This window comes from Bison bison, unplaced genomic scaffold, assembly GCF_000754665.1.
Source record: "Bison bison bison isolate TAMUID 2011002044 unplaced genomic scaffold, Bison_UMD1.0 scf7180017864526, whole genome shotgun sequence".
NCBI lineage: Eukaryota > Metazoa > Chordata > Mammalia > Artiodactyla > Bovidae > Bison > Bison bison.
The window spans coordinates 2,747,555-2,766,091 of NW_011495077.1; the positions used below are offsets into that span (position 1 = coordinate 2,747,555).

General features: G+C 55.4%; 2 protein-coding genes across 8 annotated transcripts in view; both read right to left on the bottom strand.

Moving 5' to 3' along the window:
- ADCY4 (adenylate cyclase 4) overlaps positions 1 to 13,885 on the bottom strand; it is a 16,681-nt gene extending 2,796 nt beyond the window's left edge. For 3 of the 4 annotated variants that reach the window (XR_824459.1, XM_010831356.1, XM_010831355.1), the window contains exons 1-23: positions 13,645 to 13,885; positions 13,140 to 13,346; positions 11,724 to 11,921; positions 11,458 to 11,619; positions 10,767 to 10,916; positions 10,177 to 10,325; positions 9,991 to 10,102; positions 9,140 to 9,267; positions 8,842 to 9,000; positions 8,456 to 8,588; positions 8,080 to 8,253; positions 5,571 to 5,614; positions 5,351 to 5,437; positions 5,088 to 5,157; positions 4,673 to 4,770; positions 3,912 to 3,996; positions 3,668 to 3,805; positions 2,680 to 2,790; positions 2,299 to 2,483; positions 2,035 to 2,119; positions 1,431 to 1,589; positions 357 to 503; positions 4 to 65 (exon numbers count right to left, since the gene is read on the bottom strand). Coding sequence is in view for 3 of the 4 variants with exons in the window: in XM_010831356.1 (XP_010829658.1) it covers positions 4 to 65; positions 357 to 503; positions 1,431 to 1,589; positions 2,035 to 2,119; positions 2,299 to 2,483; positions 2,680 to 2,790; positions 3,668 to 3,805; positions 3,912 to 3,996; positions 4,673 to 4,770; positions 5,088 to 5,157; positions 5,351 to 5,437; positions 5,571 to 5,614; positions 8,080 to 8,253; positions 8,456 to 8,588; positions 8,842 to 9,000; positions 9,140 to 9,267; positions 9,991 to 10,102; positions 10,177 to 10,325; positions 10,767 to 10,916; positions 11,458 to 11,619; positions 11,724 to 11,921; positions 13,140 to 13,298 (2,795 nt within the window). In the remaining variant the exon portion in view is untranslated. Of the gene's footprint in view, positions 1 to 3; positions 139 to 356; positions 504 to 1,430; positions 1,590 to 2,034; positions 2,120 to 2,298; positions 2,484 to 2,679; positions 2,791 to 3,667; positions 3,806 to 3,911; positions 3,997 to 4,672; positions 4,771 to 5,087; positions 5,158 to 5,350; positions 5,438 to 5,570; positions 5,615 to 8,079; positions 8,254 to 8,455; positions 8,589 to 8,841; positions 9,001 to 9,139; positions 9,268 to 9,990; positions 10,103 to 10,176; positions 10,326 to 10,766; positions 10,917 to 11,457; positions 11,620 to 11,723; positions 11,922 to 13,139; positions 13,347 to 13,644 lie in introns of all 4 variants that reach the window. The other variant, XM_010831357.1, reaches the window with a different exon arrangement.
- Positions 13,886 to 14,117: 232 nt separating this feature from the next.
- Positions 14,118 to 18,537, bottom strand: part of RIPK3 (receptor-interacting serine-threonine kinase 3) — a 4,835-nt gene continuing 415 nt past the window's right edge. Inside the window, exons 2-10 of one of the 4 annotated variants that reach the window (XM_010831360.1) lie at positions 18,360 to 18,500; positions 17,912 to 18,221; positions 17,248 to 17,393; positions 17,064 to 17,110; positions 16,687 to 16,851; positions 16,490 to 16,575; positions 15,926 to 16,267; positions 15,723 to 15,783; positions 14,118 to 15,084 (exon numbers count right to left, since the gene is read on the bottom strand). In XM_010831360.1, coding sequence (XP_010829662.1) covers positions 14,888 to 15,084; positions 15,723 to 15,783; positions 15,926 to 16,267; positions 16,490 to 16,575; positions 16,687 to 16,851; positions 17,064 to 17,110; positions 17,248 to 17,393; positions 17,912 to 18,221; positions 18,360 to 18,500 — 1,495 coding nt within the window. In that variant the 3' untranslated portion in view covers positions 14,118 to 14,887. Of the gene's footprint in view, positions 15,085 to 15,722; positions 15,784 to 15,925; positions 16,268 to 16,485; positions 16,576 to 16,686; positions 16,852 to 17,032; positions 17,111 to 17,247; positions 17,394 to 17,911; positions 18,222 to 18,359; positions 18,501 to 18,537 lie in introns of those variants that run through there. The other 3 variants (XM_010831361.1, XM_010831362.1, XR_824461.1) reach the window with 3 other exon arrangements.

An 18,537-nucleotide genomic window follows, 5' to 3' on the forward strand; every position in this document is an offset into this window, starting at 1 on the left:
GCCATGTAGGTGCTGCAGATAGTTTTGATCTTCTCCACCCCACTGAACTTGGGCTTGGAGAGCAGCTGTGCAGAAAGGAGGCTGTGTCCCCAGTCTCTCTGGCTCTCTCCCAGAAGCCCAGCCCCAGGCTTTTGGAAGCTAAAGGACCAGTTGTGGGGTCAGGGATGGTGGCAGGGCGAGAGTCGCAGTGAGCAGAGTTGCTGGGGAGGGCAGAGCTGGGGGATCAGAGGAGGAGCCGGAGGGCTGGGGAGGGGAGGATGGTCCTCCTGGCCAGGAGAGTGAAGTGGAAGGAGGGCCTGGTGGGAAATTCTAGAATCCAGGACATAGGGTCTGGGGGTGACCCTTGGAGCTGTCACCTCATCAAAATCAGCGATTATCTCATTGAGCAGCCGCAGACACTCTAGCCCCTCATGGTTGATGCTGGATTCAGAGTAGAACTCCTTGAAGTCTGGGACCGAAGCGAAGAGGACACACACACACTCATAGGACTGGTGGTAGAGGTCCTGGGGGGGGCAGGGGGCTGCCATGAGGGGCTATGCCCTGTTCTTCCCCATTCTGGGTCTGTATGGCTCCTCCTCCCTGTGTCCACACTCCTCCCCCTCAGTTTAAGAAAGATCAGGAAGGAAGCAGAGGGGTAGGGTCAGGTTGCTCCAGGGATGTGACGCAGGAGTTAAAGATTGGGTCTCACTGTGATTCCAGGAAAGAGAGAAGTTCGGAGTCAAGATCACCTCACGGCAACGTGAAGGGAGTCTCTTTTGGAACGAGGATCATATCCATGGGAATTATCTTTATATCTTATTGCTGAAAAGTGTTAAGTCAGCTTACAAAGATAGCTACACTTTGGAAGATAAAATGAAGCACTAATAGCCTCCAGAACTCTGAGAAATAAATTTTGCTATTCAAACTAAAAAAAAAAAAAAAAAGCAATAGTAGGGAAAAGAAGAGTCTAGAGCAGCATCACCCAGCGGAAGTTTCTGTGGTGATGGAAATGTTCTGTTGGCTGCGCTGCTCTATATGGTGGCCACTGGCCAAAGCAGCTGTGGAACACTTGAAACGGGGCCAGCATGACCAAGGAACTGAATCTTCTATTTTAAAGAATGGCCACACTGGGGCTAATGGCTACCAAAGTGGACAGTGAAGGGGTAGAGGGATGGGAGGACTATGTCCTTCACACAGTTCCCACTGACACTCCATGAGGCTTTTGAAGGGTAGGGAGCAGCCATCAGAGAGGACACTCCTTCCCAGTAAGACCTTGGGAGGCAGAGACTGTGCTCACCAAAGACAGAGCCTAAGAACTTGTGAAAACGGAGGCCCCTGACAGGCATGGGGGCTTGGGTGGCTGCCCAACCCGTCAGGCAGGAGTCCAGACAAGATGGGCCAAGCCAAGGCTCTCGTCCTCTGGGGCTCAGGAGCTGGGGATGGGGAGTCACCTCATTGCGCCGATTCTGACCAATGAACTGGGGGGCCACGTGCGCAGGGAGCACGTTCTCCAAGAGCAGCCGAGTCAGGTTCTCCATTGTCTCTGTCTCCTCCTGCTCTTGCCTCAGCTTCTTCTTCCACAGAAAGTCCAGGCGGCAGTAATATTCGTTCTGTGGAGGGTCATAGCGGGCCATGGGGAGGCACGGTACAGGAGGGCCCGGCTTCTGAGCATTCACCCCTCACACATGATGCTTAAAACCACACCATACCCCCAGTTTAGAGAAAAGCTTAAGGTGCAACTCTGCCCAGGGAGACTGCCTCAAATCTAGATTCAAATGAGGGAGGGCAGTAGGGGTGGAGGATTTTTCTTAAACATGATTTTCCTAGATTGGGGTGGGAGAGAGGGGTGGAGGGGAGGATTTAAGGGCACACCCCTTAGGGAGCAAAGAAAGGGAGCAGGAAATTTCACTTTAAGCTGCCAATGGACAGACCATTTGGGTTCGCCCCTGGAAATGTGAAATTAAGGGAAAGGGTGAGAGGGACTAAGTCACATATATGGGGACCCTGCCTCACCCTTCCTAGGGAGGCCCTGGAGTGGTGAGCTGGGAGACTTACCTGCCGAGCCAGGACTAGGAGGGTGAAGAAGAAGATGAAGAAGGAGACTGCTCCCATCAGTTTGGGCTCCTTCAGCACCCCTGGCCTGAGGAGGCCACAGATAAGCGTTGTCCCATGGCTTCCCTATCACTTCCTGCACCAGCTCCCATGTAACCCTCTGCCTCCCTCTCTCTTTGCCCTGTGGGTGGTTCAGGCAGAGAGATGCGGACAGTTCTGCTCTGTCCCATCCCAGCCTGGGCCCCTCTGTGCAGCGGCCATGCGCACCTGGAGTCCAAGGTGCCCAGGTAGAGGCGGGCGATGAGGCAGTCGGACAACCAGGCGTGGGAGTGCAGGAAGATGGAGCAGGAGGCCGTCAGCCACAGCAGGAGCAGCAGCAGCTTCAGCTCAAAGCTCATGTGCAGGAAGAGGGAGCAGGAGAGGAAGCCCAACACGCAGCAGTGCATGGAGTACTGTGGGGCCAGGCAGGGCGGTCAGGAGGTGGGGCCTGTCCCACGGGCAGGGGCGAGGGACACCCCAGGGCTCCTGTCCCATCAAGGAGGGGCAGAGGTGACAGCCACACAAACACACACCGAGTGGGACTTGTGTCTGTCTCTGTCCGCAGGATGGAGTGGGGGAGGGACGTTCAGGGCTGTGGGGGACACTCACTGGGATGCTGATGAGAGGCAGGGACCCAGGGAGCTCCCAGGAGAGGTTGGAAGCCATGGAGGACATATTGGGAGCCTGAAAAGGGCAGGCTGATGTTGCTGGTAAGAAGACCTGCGGGAGACAAGGAGCTGAGGCAGCAGGCAGCTGCTTGGGCATGATGGTGACTTCATCTGGGTTTCAGCTGACCCAAGGGTGAGTTGGGGCCAGACTCTGCCAAAGTGGCAGATCTTGCTATCCTCCCTGGTTGGTGAGGGAGTCTCGGTGCTGGGGTCCTTGCTGGGAGTGAGCAGGGATTGGGGGAGTGGGTGTCATGAGCACCGTCATGGATCAAAAGATCCACGATCCAAGATCACTGTGTGATCTTTCGCCAACCACATAATCTCTCTGGGCCTCAGCTTCTGGTTTTGTAACTTGGTTGGGGGATGATTCCTAAAGTGTTTTTCAGGGATAGAATTCTAGGAATGATTCTAAGTTCTAAAAAACCTGCCAAACTCAGCTTTCAAAATCATAATTGTGTAAGGTAGGGCTTCCCTGGTGGCTCAGACGGTAAAGAGACTGCCTGCAATTTGGGAGACCCAGGTTCAATCCCTGGGTTGGGAAGATCCTCTAGAGAAAGGAATGGCAACCCACTTCAGTATTCTTGCCAGGAGAATCCCATGGATAGAGGAGCCTAGCAGGCTATAGTCCATGGGGTCACAGAGAGTTGGACACAACTGAGTGACTAATACTATTTTCATTTTCAAGGTAAGTAAGGAAAGCTGCCTACATAGAAAAAAAGATAGGAAGGATGTCCACCAAAGTGTTATTAATGATAATTATGCCCAGGTGGTAGGCTGTGCATGACTGTAATTTTCATTTATACTTGTCCAACATTTCCAGTATCCCCTGGCCTTAGTCCAGCTGTTCTCCCAAATCCAAGGGTCCTCTTTCAGCATCTGGAAGGTCCAGCATGGCCTGATGGGGGTGCATAGGGCCCCTTCTCTCTCACCAGACTGGTAATGGCCATGACGAAGACGAGCAGGATGGTAGCGGTGCCCAGAGCCACTCGCAGTCCTGGCCGTGTGGCCACCAGGACAGACAGGGTGGGTAGCCAGTGCAGCATCTTGGGGCCTTTCAAGACACACTTCTGTGGAAGGAGCATGTGAATCTTAGCCATGCAGCTGGAGCATCCACTACGGGCCAGGTCATGGTCGGGGCCCCAGCTCACCACTCTGCCCCTAAGCCCACCTCACCATCAGGTGCTCTGAGAAGCAGACGAAGAGGAGGAGGAAGAAGAGGAGGAAGGTGATGCCATAGGTGATGGTCAGAGCTGGAGGCCTACAGAGAGACAAGAATGAGGCCTTGAAGAGCCAGAAGAGGCTTTCTGTGTGCTGGGAAGACATCCTGCAGTCTGGGTGGGAGACACAGGGAAAAGCGGTCCTGGGGATCTGAACTGGCTGCTGCTGAAGCCTGGGCAGATGAAAGACATTACATACTGATGACCTGGGAAAGCTGCAGGGTCTTGGACAGTACTGGGATAACCCAGGGACAATTTCTGAAGGGAAGGGGGCTCATGAGAGTGGCCGAGGCTGCATCAGACTGGTCTCTGGGCTTTCGGGCCAAAGTTCTTTCACCTGGCTGAGTTCTGAATGAGTCCTCACCCTTCCTAGCAGCGAACTAGGAGTGGGGACCTACTCTCTAAGCTCATATGCTGTGAGATTTGGATTTCTTAATGGAAACAAAAGAAATCCGAATCTCGTGGGACTGTTGTTAGAACAGGGAGATAGACACGTGAAAATGCTTGGGGGTATGCAGAAAGTGCACAGGACGTAAGACAATGAGATGAGGGCTAGGATTACTGGTTTCCCACGACAAGTATTTCCATTTCCTCTGTGGTTCAGTGCCCTGAGCCGAGGGGAAGTGAGTAAGGGAAGAAAGTGTGGGTTAGGGGTCTGGAAGAGCCAGGGGATCTCTTTTGGAGAATCAGGGCTTCCTTTGTCTAGGGGTCGCTCACCTGTTTGTCACCAGCATCTGGATAATGAAGTTGGAGAGAAAAACCAGGAAGGTACAGGCTGCATAGTATTTGAAGGCGGGGAGTGCAGAGAGCCGATACTGCAAGGGATGGGGAGGGGTCAGCACCAGTGCTGCCCATCACCTTGAAGGTGTCAATCCTGAGCAAGGAGTGGGCCCCAGACTCACTGTCCCACCCTCCAGTTCTGACCCAGGAAGCCCCTACCGGTTCTCCAAGGAGCTGTCCTCCTTCCTCTCATCACCAACCAGAAATCCAAAGGACTAGTACGAGCCCTTCACCCCTTCAAGGTCACAAACTGCCCAGAACTGGGAAAAGGAGGTGGGACCACAGGGCCTGCCCCTCCCCAAGGCAGAGAAACTGAGGTTGGGAAGTCCTCTGGTGCCATCTCCCAGCCTACCTCTTTCTCCATCTCCTTCTCTCTGAAGTACAGTGTCAGTGGATTGAAGTCCTTTGACTGTTTCCATTGTCTGATGGGAGGTGGGGGGCAGTAAGCCCGGAAGAGGAAGGGGCGGGGGGTGGGGGGTGGGGCGTGGTCAGGTGAGTGGAAAGGCTAGAGCTGGGAAGGTTTTCCCTTCATTTCTGGGCAGAGGAAGCACTGTCCCTCCTCTACCACCCGAGCCCTGGCCTCCAGCCCTCCCAGCCCTCTTCAGATCTCCATACTTCTGAGAATTGAGCTGTTCGATGACCTGGAAGAACTTGGCATCCCCAGTGTCTAGTTCCTCATCAGGTCCCCTCATGGTACGGCTCCTGCACAGTGAGAGCCCAGCCTGTCACCAGGAAGACCCTCAAAAGCATCTGGGCAAAGCAGGAGCAGCCCCTGAGGGAGGATGGAAGTTGGTCGCAGGGACAATCCCACTCAAATTTGCTCAGACCACCTCACCGGTCCAGGCTCCACTGGGGGCTGAAGGAAGACAGGGCCTTCTCCTGCACGGAGAACACAGGGATGGAGGAAGATGAAAGACAGTGAGCATCCTTCACCATGGTGGAGCCTCTCTGCAGCGAGGCATTTCAAATTTGCACAGGCCTTGACTTGAGCATCTGACTCAACTCTCTCTCTCTCCCTTTCTATCTTTATCTTTATCTCTCTATATACACATCACCATTTCTCTCTCCATTTCCATCTCTACCAAATCCCACCTGCCCACAAACCACATTTATTTCTTCAAGCTTCTTTCTGGCCTTTCAGACTCTGAGAATCTATATGCCCTCTGATTTCCTCATAGTTTCTATCACTTAAGAGGCAACCCTGGATCTTCTGTAGGCTTGATGGCTGTGATTTCTTGTGTCTCATCTTCCCTAAGGGCTGCAACAGATTCCAAAGGCAGTGACTTGCCCATAACCCCATGCCAAAAAAATATCTGTTGGTTGAAACTGGAATGGCAATGCAGAACACTTTGAATCTCCTCTGCCCTTTCATGATGATCAGGCTGAGCTGGGAGGTGGTAGGGGAGAGAACCAAAAATGGAAAAGAATGGGGAAGAGGAAGAGAAACCTGGTTGAGGTCATTCTCTTCTGCACCAAAAGGAATATGCAATGTGTGCAGAGATGTGAGATTCAGCATGCAACTGAGGATGAGTACCAAGGAAGGAGGTGAAGTGCCACAGCCACTACCTGTGGCAAGATGTAGGGTGATCATTTTTCCCCACTCCCCTGGCTCACGTGAAGAAAACAGGTCACAGCGGGGCCACCCTGTGGGTTTGGCCCACAAACCAAAACCCTGTGTACGTGAGAGGAGCAGAGAGGGAGAAACAGAGTGATTGAGAGATGTTTTAGGCATGGAACCATCTATACATCTACACCTGAGTCTAACTTTTATCAAACTACCTCCTGCCCTCGCCTATGCCTATAAATTATTTAAAGGCGGGGAACTATCTCATTCATTTCTGTCTTTTCAAGAACTACCCTAGTGCATGCCACATAGTAGGTAATGAAAGATTGTAGAAGGAATAGATATGGATGGATGGTAGCCACCACACAAACACTGCCCAGTCACCCCACAGTTCCACATTGTTTAATAGTAATCCAAGTGTGATTCTCAGGATCCCTAACATTTAAATGAGACCCTGGAACGTCAGGAACTGAGAAGGGAGTTTCTGGGCTGGTGTGGTCCCGCATTGAAAGATACCTTAGAATAAGGGGTTGCCACTCTGCCCTAACACTTATCAGCCTGCATGACAGTGAAGGATTTAGGGAGATCTGGCAGGGTTCTGAGGAGGCATCCCCACCATGATGGATGAGGACTGCACTCAACACCGTCTTACAGCCCCTGGGCAAGCCCCCTTCTCTCCTACCCCCAGCAGGCGGCCTCATCCTGCAATAGTCACTGGGTCTTGGGTCCTTCCTTCCTCTCCATCCTGCCAGCATAGCATTCTGACCTCTCCCCTTCCCCACGCTGAGGCACTCAGCCACTGAGCCATTGCTGCCAAGGTCCTCCACCCCTCCCCGCACCCCACTGCTCACTGATCTCTGGTCTGCTTTCCTGTTGGATGGGAGAGGAGGGGGGATGGGACACAGAAAGGGTACTCTGGAGTTGCCCCATAAATCCAAGCAGGTCTACCTTGCTGAGAAGATTCTGGGAAGATCTGTGGACAAGTGGCTAGGAATGCTGAACAGTTTTCGGGAAGATGGGGTACAATGGAGGAGAAGAGGCTGAAGAATCGAATCCCAGGGCAAGCCTTTAGGGACATGGCCTGGGTCCCTGCATGAGGGGGTTCAGGCCACTCGTCATCAAGTACCAAGAGCCTGTGGGGGAGATGCAGGCTTTCCCGGCAGATGATGAATCACTCATTACGTTGAAGTGTTTTGCATAGATCAGTAACATCCTGCCCTAGCTTTCTCCAGACAAGGGGTAGGCCAGTCTCCCTGTCCTCTCCCCAATGCTGCCCACTCATTGTTACTTCCTTCTTCAAGCCCATGAGAGATTTTCACTTTCACTTCATCTTATCTGTGTACAAGTGCTGGAGAGTGGGGGCAACGAGTGATTGGCCCCCACTGTCCTGGTCCCAGTAGGGACTGAAGAAGAGAGCGTGCGGTCTGAGCTAAACAGACCCATTTCCTGGTGAGAAGGGGTGTGTAACATGGGCCTCAGAGTTAGGAGGGAGTATGGTTCCAGGGGAAGGGCTTCCTGAATGGAGGCCGGGGAGCAATGGGCACGGAGTCTATGGGGTCTTGAGTCTTCTCTGAACTCAGCTCAGAGGGAAGTCATCTTTGTCCTTTCTCTGGAAAGAAGGGCAAGGAAGGTCCTGAACCAGTGACTGGGGTGACCAGACAGTTCAGGACCTTGGGATGTCATCAAGTGACTCACTGGTGGAGGGGGCAGGAAGGGCTGGAAGTGGGCCACGGGGGTGGGTTGATGTTAAGTGCTGGGCTCATGAAGGAGTTGCACGTACCGGGAGAGGGGTAGATGTGGACACAGGGCTCTCCACGTGGCTCAGGTGGGCGAAAGGCTTGGCTGCACCCCAGGACTCCAGGTAGCGGGTCATCAGCAGTGATGGACGCATCTTGGAGCCCTCAAGAGAGGACAGCAACCCTCCTGCAGTACCCTTCTCGTCCTCCTCTGCAGCCTGGGCCATATGAGGGCTGAGAGTCAAGATCACGTTGACTTGACTTCCCCATTCTCCCCACACTCCTTTAAGGCTTGTGTCCCCTCCCTCGTGATACACACATCAGGACCCAGGAGCTCAATCTCTGGCATGGACGAGATCAGGCTCATTGGCTGTGGATGTCGGGGTGGGCCAGGTCATGGGGTCCAGGCTGGGTTCTTACCCAGGGGTCGATGACCAGGTAGGTCGGCTCCCCTAGCTCCCGAAGGTATGGGTCCCGGTGTTCCATGGCTGCATCCTCCACAGCATAAGCCCCGGCCAGCAGGGCCAGCGTAGCCCCTGTGATATGTACTCGTCTGGAAGAAGAGGGCAGGGGGAGTCAGGAGGGAGGGATTCCAAATTTCTCATTTCTTTCGAGGATCATTCCTGGAGGTATGACTTCCAGCAAGATCCTGTGCTACAGGAGGTGTCTCCCAGCTCCCCTTCCTGTCCCCAGGATCTCCCTGAGCCCCACTTGAGAACACTCTCATTTTAAAGAACTATAAAAACCAGGCATGTGGGAGGCCTGATGGGTCTTTCGCTATAGCCTCCTGGAGCCCCAGCTCTCACCCTGGCACTCCACTCGCCTCCATGTGGTTGGCCAGAGTGACGTCATGGGACCAGACATCATACTGCCATTTCTGTAGCCCGATGACCCCGCAGAGCACGCTGCCTGAGTGCACGCCCACACGCATGTTGATATCCACGCCTGTGGCTGCCCGAAGTTTCCTGAGCGAGATGTGTAGAGAACAGTCTGAATGCTGACTTCAGCCCTACCCATGGTGTACTGTACCCTTCCCTCTTTCCAGGAGGACTTCCACCATCCTGCCTGCTCCTCTGCACATCCATCCTGCCCCCCCCAGCTGACCTGATGGCCCGGCACATGTCCAGCCCCATGCGCACACAGTTGATGGCGTGGTCAGGCAGTGAGAGCGGCAGGCCGGAGACACAGTAGTAACAGTCTCCTAGGATCTTGATCCGCATGCATTCGTGCTCCTAGGGGAAGGGTGTGCAGGGGGTGGCGGCAGCTGGTTAGCAGCCAGAAGAGGCAGGAAGGAGCTGGGACAAGTGGGAGCAAATGTGGTAGCCCTGAAGAACTTCTGAGGTTGAGAGTGTCGAGATCAGATCTAGGGCCTCCCTCAGCTTGATATGGGGCTGGCTGAGGTTTTGTATGTGGCTGTCTTTCTCAGAAGGGCATCTGAAGAGTTGGGATGTTTGTGAATCTCTCCAGCTTTGGCACATGTAGGGTGTATCCAGATTTGAGCATATGAAAGTCATCTCAGGATTGAGGGGTTTTTTTGGGAGGACACCCAAGATTAAATTCCTTGGGGGCATCCCTGGGGACTGACAAGGTAGCTAAGCTGAGGATGCAGAGGGCAGAGATTTCCCTTGGAAGGGCCTCCTAACATTAGTGCATCAGAAAAATCCATCTAGATTTGGTTGTGGTGTCCAGAGACACCTGTGCTGGGACTCAGAGCCTGTTTGGGGGTGTTGTGGTTGGGACATCTGCGAGGATGTTGAAAGATCCCTCCAAGTCTGAGGTGTGCTGTGAGTAGTTCCATACCTGGGGATGTTTGAGAGGGTTTCCTACTGCAGTGGAGTATCTGGGAGCCCACGTGAGCTTGGAAGTGGGACAGGGATCTTATAAGGCAGGACTTTCCCTGGCAGGGTCTCTCCAGGGTGGGGAGTTTGAAGGTGGGGAAGGAAGCCCCCTCTGACCTTGGCGATTTGGTCGAACTTGCCAAAGAGCTCGTTGAGCATAAGCACCAACTCCTTAGGGGAGCACTCACTGGCCAGTCTCGTGAAGCCCACGATGTCAGCATACAGCACGCTGGGCAGGGGAGACAGCATCAGTGGGGCTGGGGTCTCAGCCCACACCCCCTCCCCTCTGGCCATCCTTCATACCTGACTCCCTGGTGCCTCTTGACATAGAGGCTGTGGAAGTTGTTGGTGCTCTCTGGCCGTGCCCCCTGTCCAGCCTGCAGCCGTGCCATGATCTCCTCCTTCATCTCTCGGGCCAGGTAGGCAGGAAGGATGGACAAGAGAAGGTGTTCCTGAGGGAGGCAACTATGAGCACCAACCCTCACCCCACTCCCTAAAGCCAGGAACCCCACCCCCTCAAACTCCTAGGAGCCCACAGATTCCCCCAGCCCCAGAGGTGTTCACCAGAGCCATGGCCCAGGTCCTTCCCACTGCCCACAGCCCGGCTCCAGCTCTGCCCTGCACTGATCGATGTTAGGGATTAAACTTCCAGCACCAACACAGGAATTAGAGCCCTTCGTTTAATATCATAAAGCTCTAAAGTGCTTTCACAAGATTCAGGTTTTTTGAACCTCACAGCAGCCTTCCAAGGTAGACAATAGCTGTATTTTATAAAGGAAGAAACAGGTCAAGTGACCCGCCTAAAGTCATTCAGTCTCCGGAGCTCGGTTGTGTGACTCAAACAACTCCCCTCTCCGAGCCCCAGCCCCGCTCGGCCTCCTGGCCCGGAGAACCTGATGCTTCTTCTCGGTGTCCAGTCTCCGCCGCGAGTGCAGGGAACTAAGCGCCTCCCGGAACGTGGCGCGCAGCGCGCGCTCCATCAGCGCCTTGTGATAGGCTCCGGCCGCGTTCCCGCACAGGAACAGCACCGCGTTTGCAGCCAGCTGCGGGGAGCGTCAGTCTCAGGCAACGCGGCACCCCGGGGTGGGGGCGGGGGGCTAACCGAGATGGCAGGGAGGACTCTACAGTTAAGAGTATTTCGAGGCAACGGGTGCCGCATTGTGGAGTCTGTAGGGGGCTCTTCTCCCTCATCCCGCCACCCCATCCAGACCCTTGGTTGCTGCACCAACATAGCCTCTTAGGCCTAGAACCCTTCTGCCAGAATACCTCTCCACCATCCCCGCCCACGCGGCAGCAGGAAACTACTCAAGCTCTAATTTTTACATTCTCTGTGAAGGTTCTGTTATCCACATCTGTCCCCATCACCCTGGTCCCCTGGCGAACTCCCTTCCCTGGGGGCCAGAGCCCTCTTCTGGCGTTTGCAGGCATCGCGCTGGCACTGTGGACCAGCTCCACCAAGTCTGTTTCAACCCTGAGCCCTGCCATGGAGTCAGCTCAACAAAACAGCTGGTGAACGCCCAGAGGAAGCAAGCAGCGCCCAGCAGAGCCAGCCCCGGATGCAGCCTGTGCTTCCTGTGTGCTCACCTGTGGCAGCAGCGCCGGCCGAGAGTCGGGCTGAGGCCCAAGATACAGCCCAAGGACCAGCAAGTGTGAGAGTGAGGAGGTGACACCCGCGGTGATGGCGTCCCGCATGTCCAAGGGCAACATGGCATACACAGTGAAGATGACAAAGAGGAAAAAGGACACCTAGGGGAGAGAGGCACGGGAAGCTGCAAGCTTATGCTGCTCCTCCAGGCCTGGGTGCATGTTTGAGGCCTAGGAATCCCCATTGCCCTGCTCCACCTGCTCACCTGGTCCCAGGCGCTCACCACGCCCCCAGTGAACAGGAAGCTGTGGCCTAGTGCAAGCAGTGCTGCCCACACGAGGCCTGACAGGGGACGCGTCCAGCGCTGCAGTCGCTGCTCCCGGGAAGCCAGGACCAGCAGCAGTGAGAAGCCACCCAGAGCGCACAGCACAGTGGTCAGGAAGGCTGGGTCTGCGGCCAGCTCCTGGTGGGGAGGGGGAACATGAGGCGAGATTGGAATGTGGGGTTTGGGGAGCTTATCCAAGAAGAGGAGGAGCAGACAGCAGTGAGCAAAGCGCCTCCACTTGTCTTTCACATTAGATTGAAATACACGAAAATGCGAATAATCTGTTTTTAATCAACAGAGCCAGCAGTCTCCTGTGATTCAACTCACTATCTCACTTGCATACTGCAGGGCGACGGAACCTGGACCATGTACCCAGAAGACCTTGCTCCAACCTCATATTGGCTGCTTGTGAATCTATGTCCTTTCCGAGCCTCAGGTTTTTCATCTGTCAGATAGGAACTGTAGCACCCCTCCCACCCCCACCCCACCCCTGGAATCCCAAAGGAAGTGAAAAATTCTAGCTCACAGAGGGACTTAGCATGAGTGTATCCAATCAGGCCAACTGGCTTGGGAAATTCCCTGCCAGGGGCCTGAGACTTGGAGTTTCAACCTGTCCCCACCTCCCAGTGCTTTGGCAGGGGGACACCGAGAAACTCCCTTGCCTGCTTAGGAGCTGGATCTCCCCATTCCTCAAGGTGCAGAAGCACCACCCCGTTCCCAGGCTCCACCGTTTGTCCCCACCTCTTCCTGGACTTGGAGGAGGACCACTGGTCTCATCCAGTGGGTTTCCCACCTTGCCTCCGAAATGTGGAAAGAAAACATGCAGCAGGATATTTCCAGAAATGGAACTGAAGAGCCCTTTTCCCCCACAAAAGAAACTGGAAATAGGTTATCTGGGGACTAAATGAGAGCAGGATGGAAAGTGCTTTCTGGGAGTCTCTGGGTACAACTGTGGCACAGCCCCCGAAGAGGGAAAGAAAACCAGGAAACAGATTCCCATGGGGCCCAGTGTAATTTCCCCCCTGGAAAACCGGAAAACCCGGCGTTGGATTAATCCTAGGACCAGCAGATCACAGGCACGGGTAAGATTGGTCAGACCCACAGAAAAATTAGAAGCATCGAGGGGCCAGCTGTCTCCTTGCATAGACCCAGAGCTGTGCCCTGAGAGGCAGTGACTTGTGCAGGGTCACTGCAGCTCTTAGCAAGGTCCAGCACTTGCTTCCTGGGTCCCAGCAAAGAAAACACATCGAAAAGAAGACCCACTAATCCCAACCCTGAAAATGCCCTGGAGGCAGTGCCTGTCCCGAAGTCCTCAAGGACACCTGCACCAGAGCCCTCCTCCGCTCCCCTGCTCACCCTGCCACTTGCCCAGGCCACAGGGAGCAGCGCCAGGAGCCCCAAGAGCACGATCAGCAGCAGCAGCAGCAGCAGTGGGTACTGCTGGCTCAGGCTGTAGTAGGTCTCGTAGAAGAGGTCTTCGCTGGGGGGCTGCCGTGGACTGAAGAGGCGGGCCATGGTCTCGCCAGGCCCTGCGCCACACTGCCTGGGGGTGGACCCCTGGGGCTGAGGAGGGCCAGGGTGAGTTACTGTCTGAGGCCCAGACCAGCCCCAACTGTGCCCTTCTCACCAGGACCACGCCACTTGCTCCCAGACCTCCCAAGCTCACGGCAATCCCATCTCCTTCCAGGTACTCTCTGGGCCTCCCAGCCTTCTTCCAGCTGGCAGTGAGGGGACTCCCCACTCGTTTGATGTCGACCCTCAAACCCAGACTGCAGAGGTGCTCAGGCAAAAGCCAGGGGCACAGGATTTAGGGTTAAAGCAAAGGAGCCCCAGCCCCCCGCTCCTTTTCCCCCCAACTCACGGCCGCGATGCTGCTGCAGCTGAACCAAGTAACTCTGGGGCACCGTTATGGAGTCAGCGTGCTGCTAGGTTAGTAGCTCTGAGCCCAGGGCAGCAGGCGCTTCCCTCCAGGCACCTCAGCCCCCTCCTACTTCCCCGATGGGATGGCCCGGCCCTTCCTGTGCCCTAGCCATGCTCGGCACTCCCGCTTCCTCCCCGACTCTGATTGTCTCTCCTGACACCACAGCCTCCCCACATCTGTTCCCCTCAAGGAATGGGAATGTAGACCGCGGGAGAGATGCAAGGGGTGGTGTGGGCTGTACCAAGTGTTAAATGTCAAAATGGGCCCCAAACCTTGGGTGTGGGGAGACTGAGGGTGGGCTGGAGCAAAAGCTGGCAAGGATGTGGGGAAGAAAAGCATGGTGGCACAGGGGGACCAGGGTCTAGGTCCAGATGAGAGGCAATCCTTCCCTGCCCCTCCAGCCTGGATGGCAGTGCTGTGGCCACGTCTGAGCGGTCTATACTCCAGTGGTGTCCAGCTCCATGGGAGGGGCACATCTGCGTGTAGCTTCATGGAGCCATTGCTGTCCACTCCCAAATACCAGCTGAGAATCAAAGGTTTCCAGTGTGTCCATGGAAGCAATGTGTGCGTGAATATATGTGGGGGAGGGAGGTGGTAGTATGGGGGCTGACCTATGAGAGAGCCTAGGGGCATCATGCAGGGCAAAGATGTGCTGGGGTCTGAGAATTCCCAGGGAGAGCGCCCTCCCCAGGACTCTACTGCCAAGTGTCTACAGCTCAGAAGAAAAGGTGGTGGCAGGACCTTAGCCTGTATCCTCAGGGTTTGGTTTAGGGTGGGGTCTTGCCTGCTCTACAGGAAGTGCTCTGCCCTGAGATTAGAGCTGCCCCAGGAGCCAGGATTCCTTCCTGCCCCCACCGCCAGCACGGCCCTGACCTTGTGTGCCACAACATTGCCCACCCACAACCCTCAGCATCCCACTCTGGCCACACAGAGAAACCACAGTGCCTCCCATTCCCTCGATGTCAGCTCCCCCATCTCTCATCCATGTCTCTTCCTGCCCCTGGCTGAAGCTTTAGCCTCCTTCATGGTGCTTTGGTTAAAATTCCACATTTATTGTCTCCTGGGGCCACAAAGACAATTCAGGTGAAGGCTTGATGGCCCTCAGAGAAAGTCTAGGCTAGCAGCCTCAAGTCCAGGAGGCAGTTGAGAAGCTGCTTCAATTCTTGCTATTATGATACCAGTCCTATGGCCCACTCCAGGCTTCAGGTTCTTGCGGTCCTTCTTTTGAACTTCTTCCTTGAGGGGTGCACTGAGGGCCCCTATCCACACCCCCAGGCGCCACGCCCTTCGTGGATAAGGCAGTTCCTCCTTGTATAATCAGGCGGTTGTTGTTTCCAATCTGTACTCCTTGGCAGTTAAAGATGGTAGGAAACCATGGCCCTTTAAGAGAAAGAGTGGAGATGTTGGGAGGATTAAGTGGCTGGAGATTTATAGTAAGGAGGAGCAGCAGGATGGAGGGGCAGCGACACCTCGTGTTCACCCTGGGGAAATGCAAGTGTGGGGTCTCGGACTGTCTTCAGCCTTTCCCTTCACGCTGCACCTTCAGAATTGGGTTTGCAGAAGCTAAAGAGGAGTGGCAACTAACATCTGAGACTCTGATGTTGTTCAATCACTCAGTCGTGGCCGACTCTTTGTGACCCCATGGACTGCATTACGCCAGGCTTCCCTGTCTTTCACTATCTCTGGGAGTCTGCTCAAACTCAAGTCCATTGGATTGATGATATTTGGGTCTTTTCTGATGGGTGACCCTCTGGACCAACACAGCGACAGTGGAATGGAATTTAGAGGTTCACAGAGCTGGTGTTGGGGCAAGTCCAAATGCTCAGGAGCCAGGTTGGCTTTGCTGTGTGACCTCCGTGGCTGTCAGTTTCTTCATTTACAAAATGAGAAGGCTGGGGTAGGTGGGCTCTAGCCCTTTCTCATTCCCCCTCCCCAAGTACCTGGGATCTGTATTTGGTCTTGAGGAAGAAGCTAGTAGAAGAATTAAGCAGGGAAAGGAAGGAGTGGAGAGTGGGTACCTGGTACCAGATTTGGTGCCGGCCCTCTGGGAGGCCAGTTGGTGTCACATCTCTCAGCCCCCTACAAACAACACAGGCTCTCAGGCTCCCTGTCTTGGGGCCTATTCCCTTATGGCAGACACCCTCAGCCCCAAGTGTCCCCTGGCAAGCGGACAGGATTCACAGGAGTCCCAGCGCATCCTGTAGTCCTGCCAGTGTCTCACCTGACTCCCTTGGGGTCCAGGACCTGGGGTCCAAGCAGAGGTGGGGCAGGGATTCTGGGTTCTGAAAGGTAAAGTCTCTGGAGTCTGAGGAGGTCGGGCTGTTGAATCTGAAGATGTCTCTGCTGTCCAGGCAGGTGGAACCTGCTCTCTCTGGACCCCAATGCTCTCAAGAAGGTTTGTACATTTTTCAGGAACAGAGCTGGGGCACCCCTCGAGATTCAGGTTCATCATTTCAGAGACCAAGGAGTCATGGCTTCCTGTGGTTTCCCTAGGACTGTCTATTTCTGTCCTTTCCAGGCCTGGGCTGTTGCTGCCCCTGTGCTCAGAAAGGAACTCCTTCACCTGTAAGGATGGGGAGCTGGCTGGGCATGGAGGTGGGAGAGCAGGAGTAAACCCAAGGGAGTTGGGTCCATGTCTGTTGCCTGGGAACTCAGGGATGGGGTGAAGAGAGGGGGGACCATAGTCAAAGCTTAGAGAATGGTGGTCAGTGGGGTCATTGAGTTGCCAAGGGAGCCACGTTGTGCCATCCTGCCCAGCTCCTGGATGGGGGTGTTGAGCACTCACCATGAAGACTGCAGCATTCATCTTTCTCCCAGACACATCTCCTTTATTTACCAGATCAAGGGCTTTCTTGGTGTTTATTCGGCATTCTAGAGAGAAGGCAGAGTGGGTGGCAGGTGAACAAAATTTCTTTTCCTGGGGAAAAGCCCCTGCTGACAAATTCAGGCCTATCTCGACTGCCAGCTGGATGGCCAGCACACCTTGGAAGGAAGGCCTCTTCTGGGGCTCATGGCTCCAGCACTTCTGCATCAAATCTGTCAGTTCTTCCAAGCCGGGAGTCTCAGGCCCAGACGGGGGCAGCTCAGTCAGTGGGGGCCGGATCTGCCTCTCACACACTGCTTCCCGCACCAATGATGTCTGGGGCACTAATAGGGTGGGGGTGGGGGTGTGAAGAGAAGGCATTCAGAGTATGAAGTCTACCCCATCATGGAAAGGGGTGGGGAGTGCAGGAGATGTGAGGAGGGAGTCGGGCAGTCTGAGCAGGTAAACTGGAGGAGGAGGAGGGCTTGGAGATTGGGAGACTGGGGGCTTAGGGGAGGGGGGCACCTGAGGTGAAGGATCCCAGAGTCTGTCTTACTCTCAGCTTCTCTTCCGGCTAGCACTGCCCACGTTAGGATCCCAAAGCTGCAGTAGACACAAAGCTGAGGCCTGACCCAACTGCTGGCAAGATCCCTTTTCATACAGCATCCCTTCGAAGGATCCAGACAGGTGTAGAAATTGGGGATATATGTTTGGATATATGTTTGGAGTGGGTGCCTTACCTGTAGACATCACTGGCCCTGGAGGCTTTCTGGTTTATATTAGCCAACAGTTCTGGGGCCAAGTAGGCTGGGGTGCACCCTGACTCCCCAGATCCTGCCCCTGACTGTGAGCCTCCCTGAAATGTGGACAGGCCAAAATCTGCCACCTGCAAAAGGGAGATAAGAACGAGGAGATAGGGGATGGAAGAAAAGGGAGATAAATAGGGGGAGATAGGGAATGGGCAGGTCCAAGAAACTCCCAGAACGCTTTTCTTACCCCCCTCCCCCCAAAAGTGCAGGCCCAGCCTTGTAAAGACAGTATGGAGGGTTAGGGGAAGGGTAGGACCAGTGGGCCTCTGGTTGGAGGTCTGGGTCCCCTCTCCATAGCACCGGGTTGAGGTCTGAGTCTCCTGGGCTAGATCAGCCACGGATCTTTGGAGGGCCCGGTGGGGTGGACCTGTGGACCTGACCACGTTGGTCAAGGCCTCTATCACCTGGTGTGGCAGGGGCCAGAGCTCCAGGCTGGGCCTTGACACCTGGGCAGCCCTGTGTCCAGAGGGAGATGCTGAGGGTATTCAGGAGACAGGGCTGCAGCAGATGCGGGTCCTATGTCCCGCGGATGGGGTTGAGCAGCTCTGGGGCAGGACTTGGTCCAGAAGATGGGCTGGGTGAGGGATGGGCTGACCTTGGCGTGCAGCTCTGAGTCTAGTAGGACGTTGGAGGGCTTGAGGTCCCGGTGGAGAAGCACTGGGTTCTGGCTGTGCAGGTAGCACATCCCGAGCACCAGCTCCTGCAGCAGCTGGCAGAGGAGCGGCCAGGGCCGAGGGCAACGGGGCTGTAGCAGCACCGCCAGGGAGCCGTTCTCCATGAATGGAGTCACCAGAGCCGGCCCAGACACGTACTCCCACACCAGCTTCCCGGTGACCCCCAGCAGGGGCAGCACATTCGTGTTACGCAGACTGGACATGGCCTTCACCTCCCTGGATATGGCCCTCCTGCCCTCAGGAGAGGGGTGCCGTCAGCTCTGAGCCTGAGAGATCCTTCCCGCCGCCCTCAGGCCCCGCCCCGCGGCACAGCGGCCCCTCCTCCCCGGCCCAGCCTCCCGGACCAGACCCCCACCTCGGGTCACTCACGAGTTCACGATCTTGACCGCCACTTCTACGCCCCAACTCCTGTGATGTGCCCGGAAGACAGAGCCAAATCCGCCCTTGCCTATTAACTCCGGGTTCTCCAGTTCCTCGATGGGCACCAGCGGGGCTGAGGCACCGCTGGGCCTGAGAGAGGGGGCCACGTAACCAGCCGGCCGTGGGC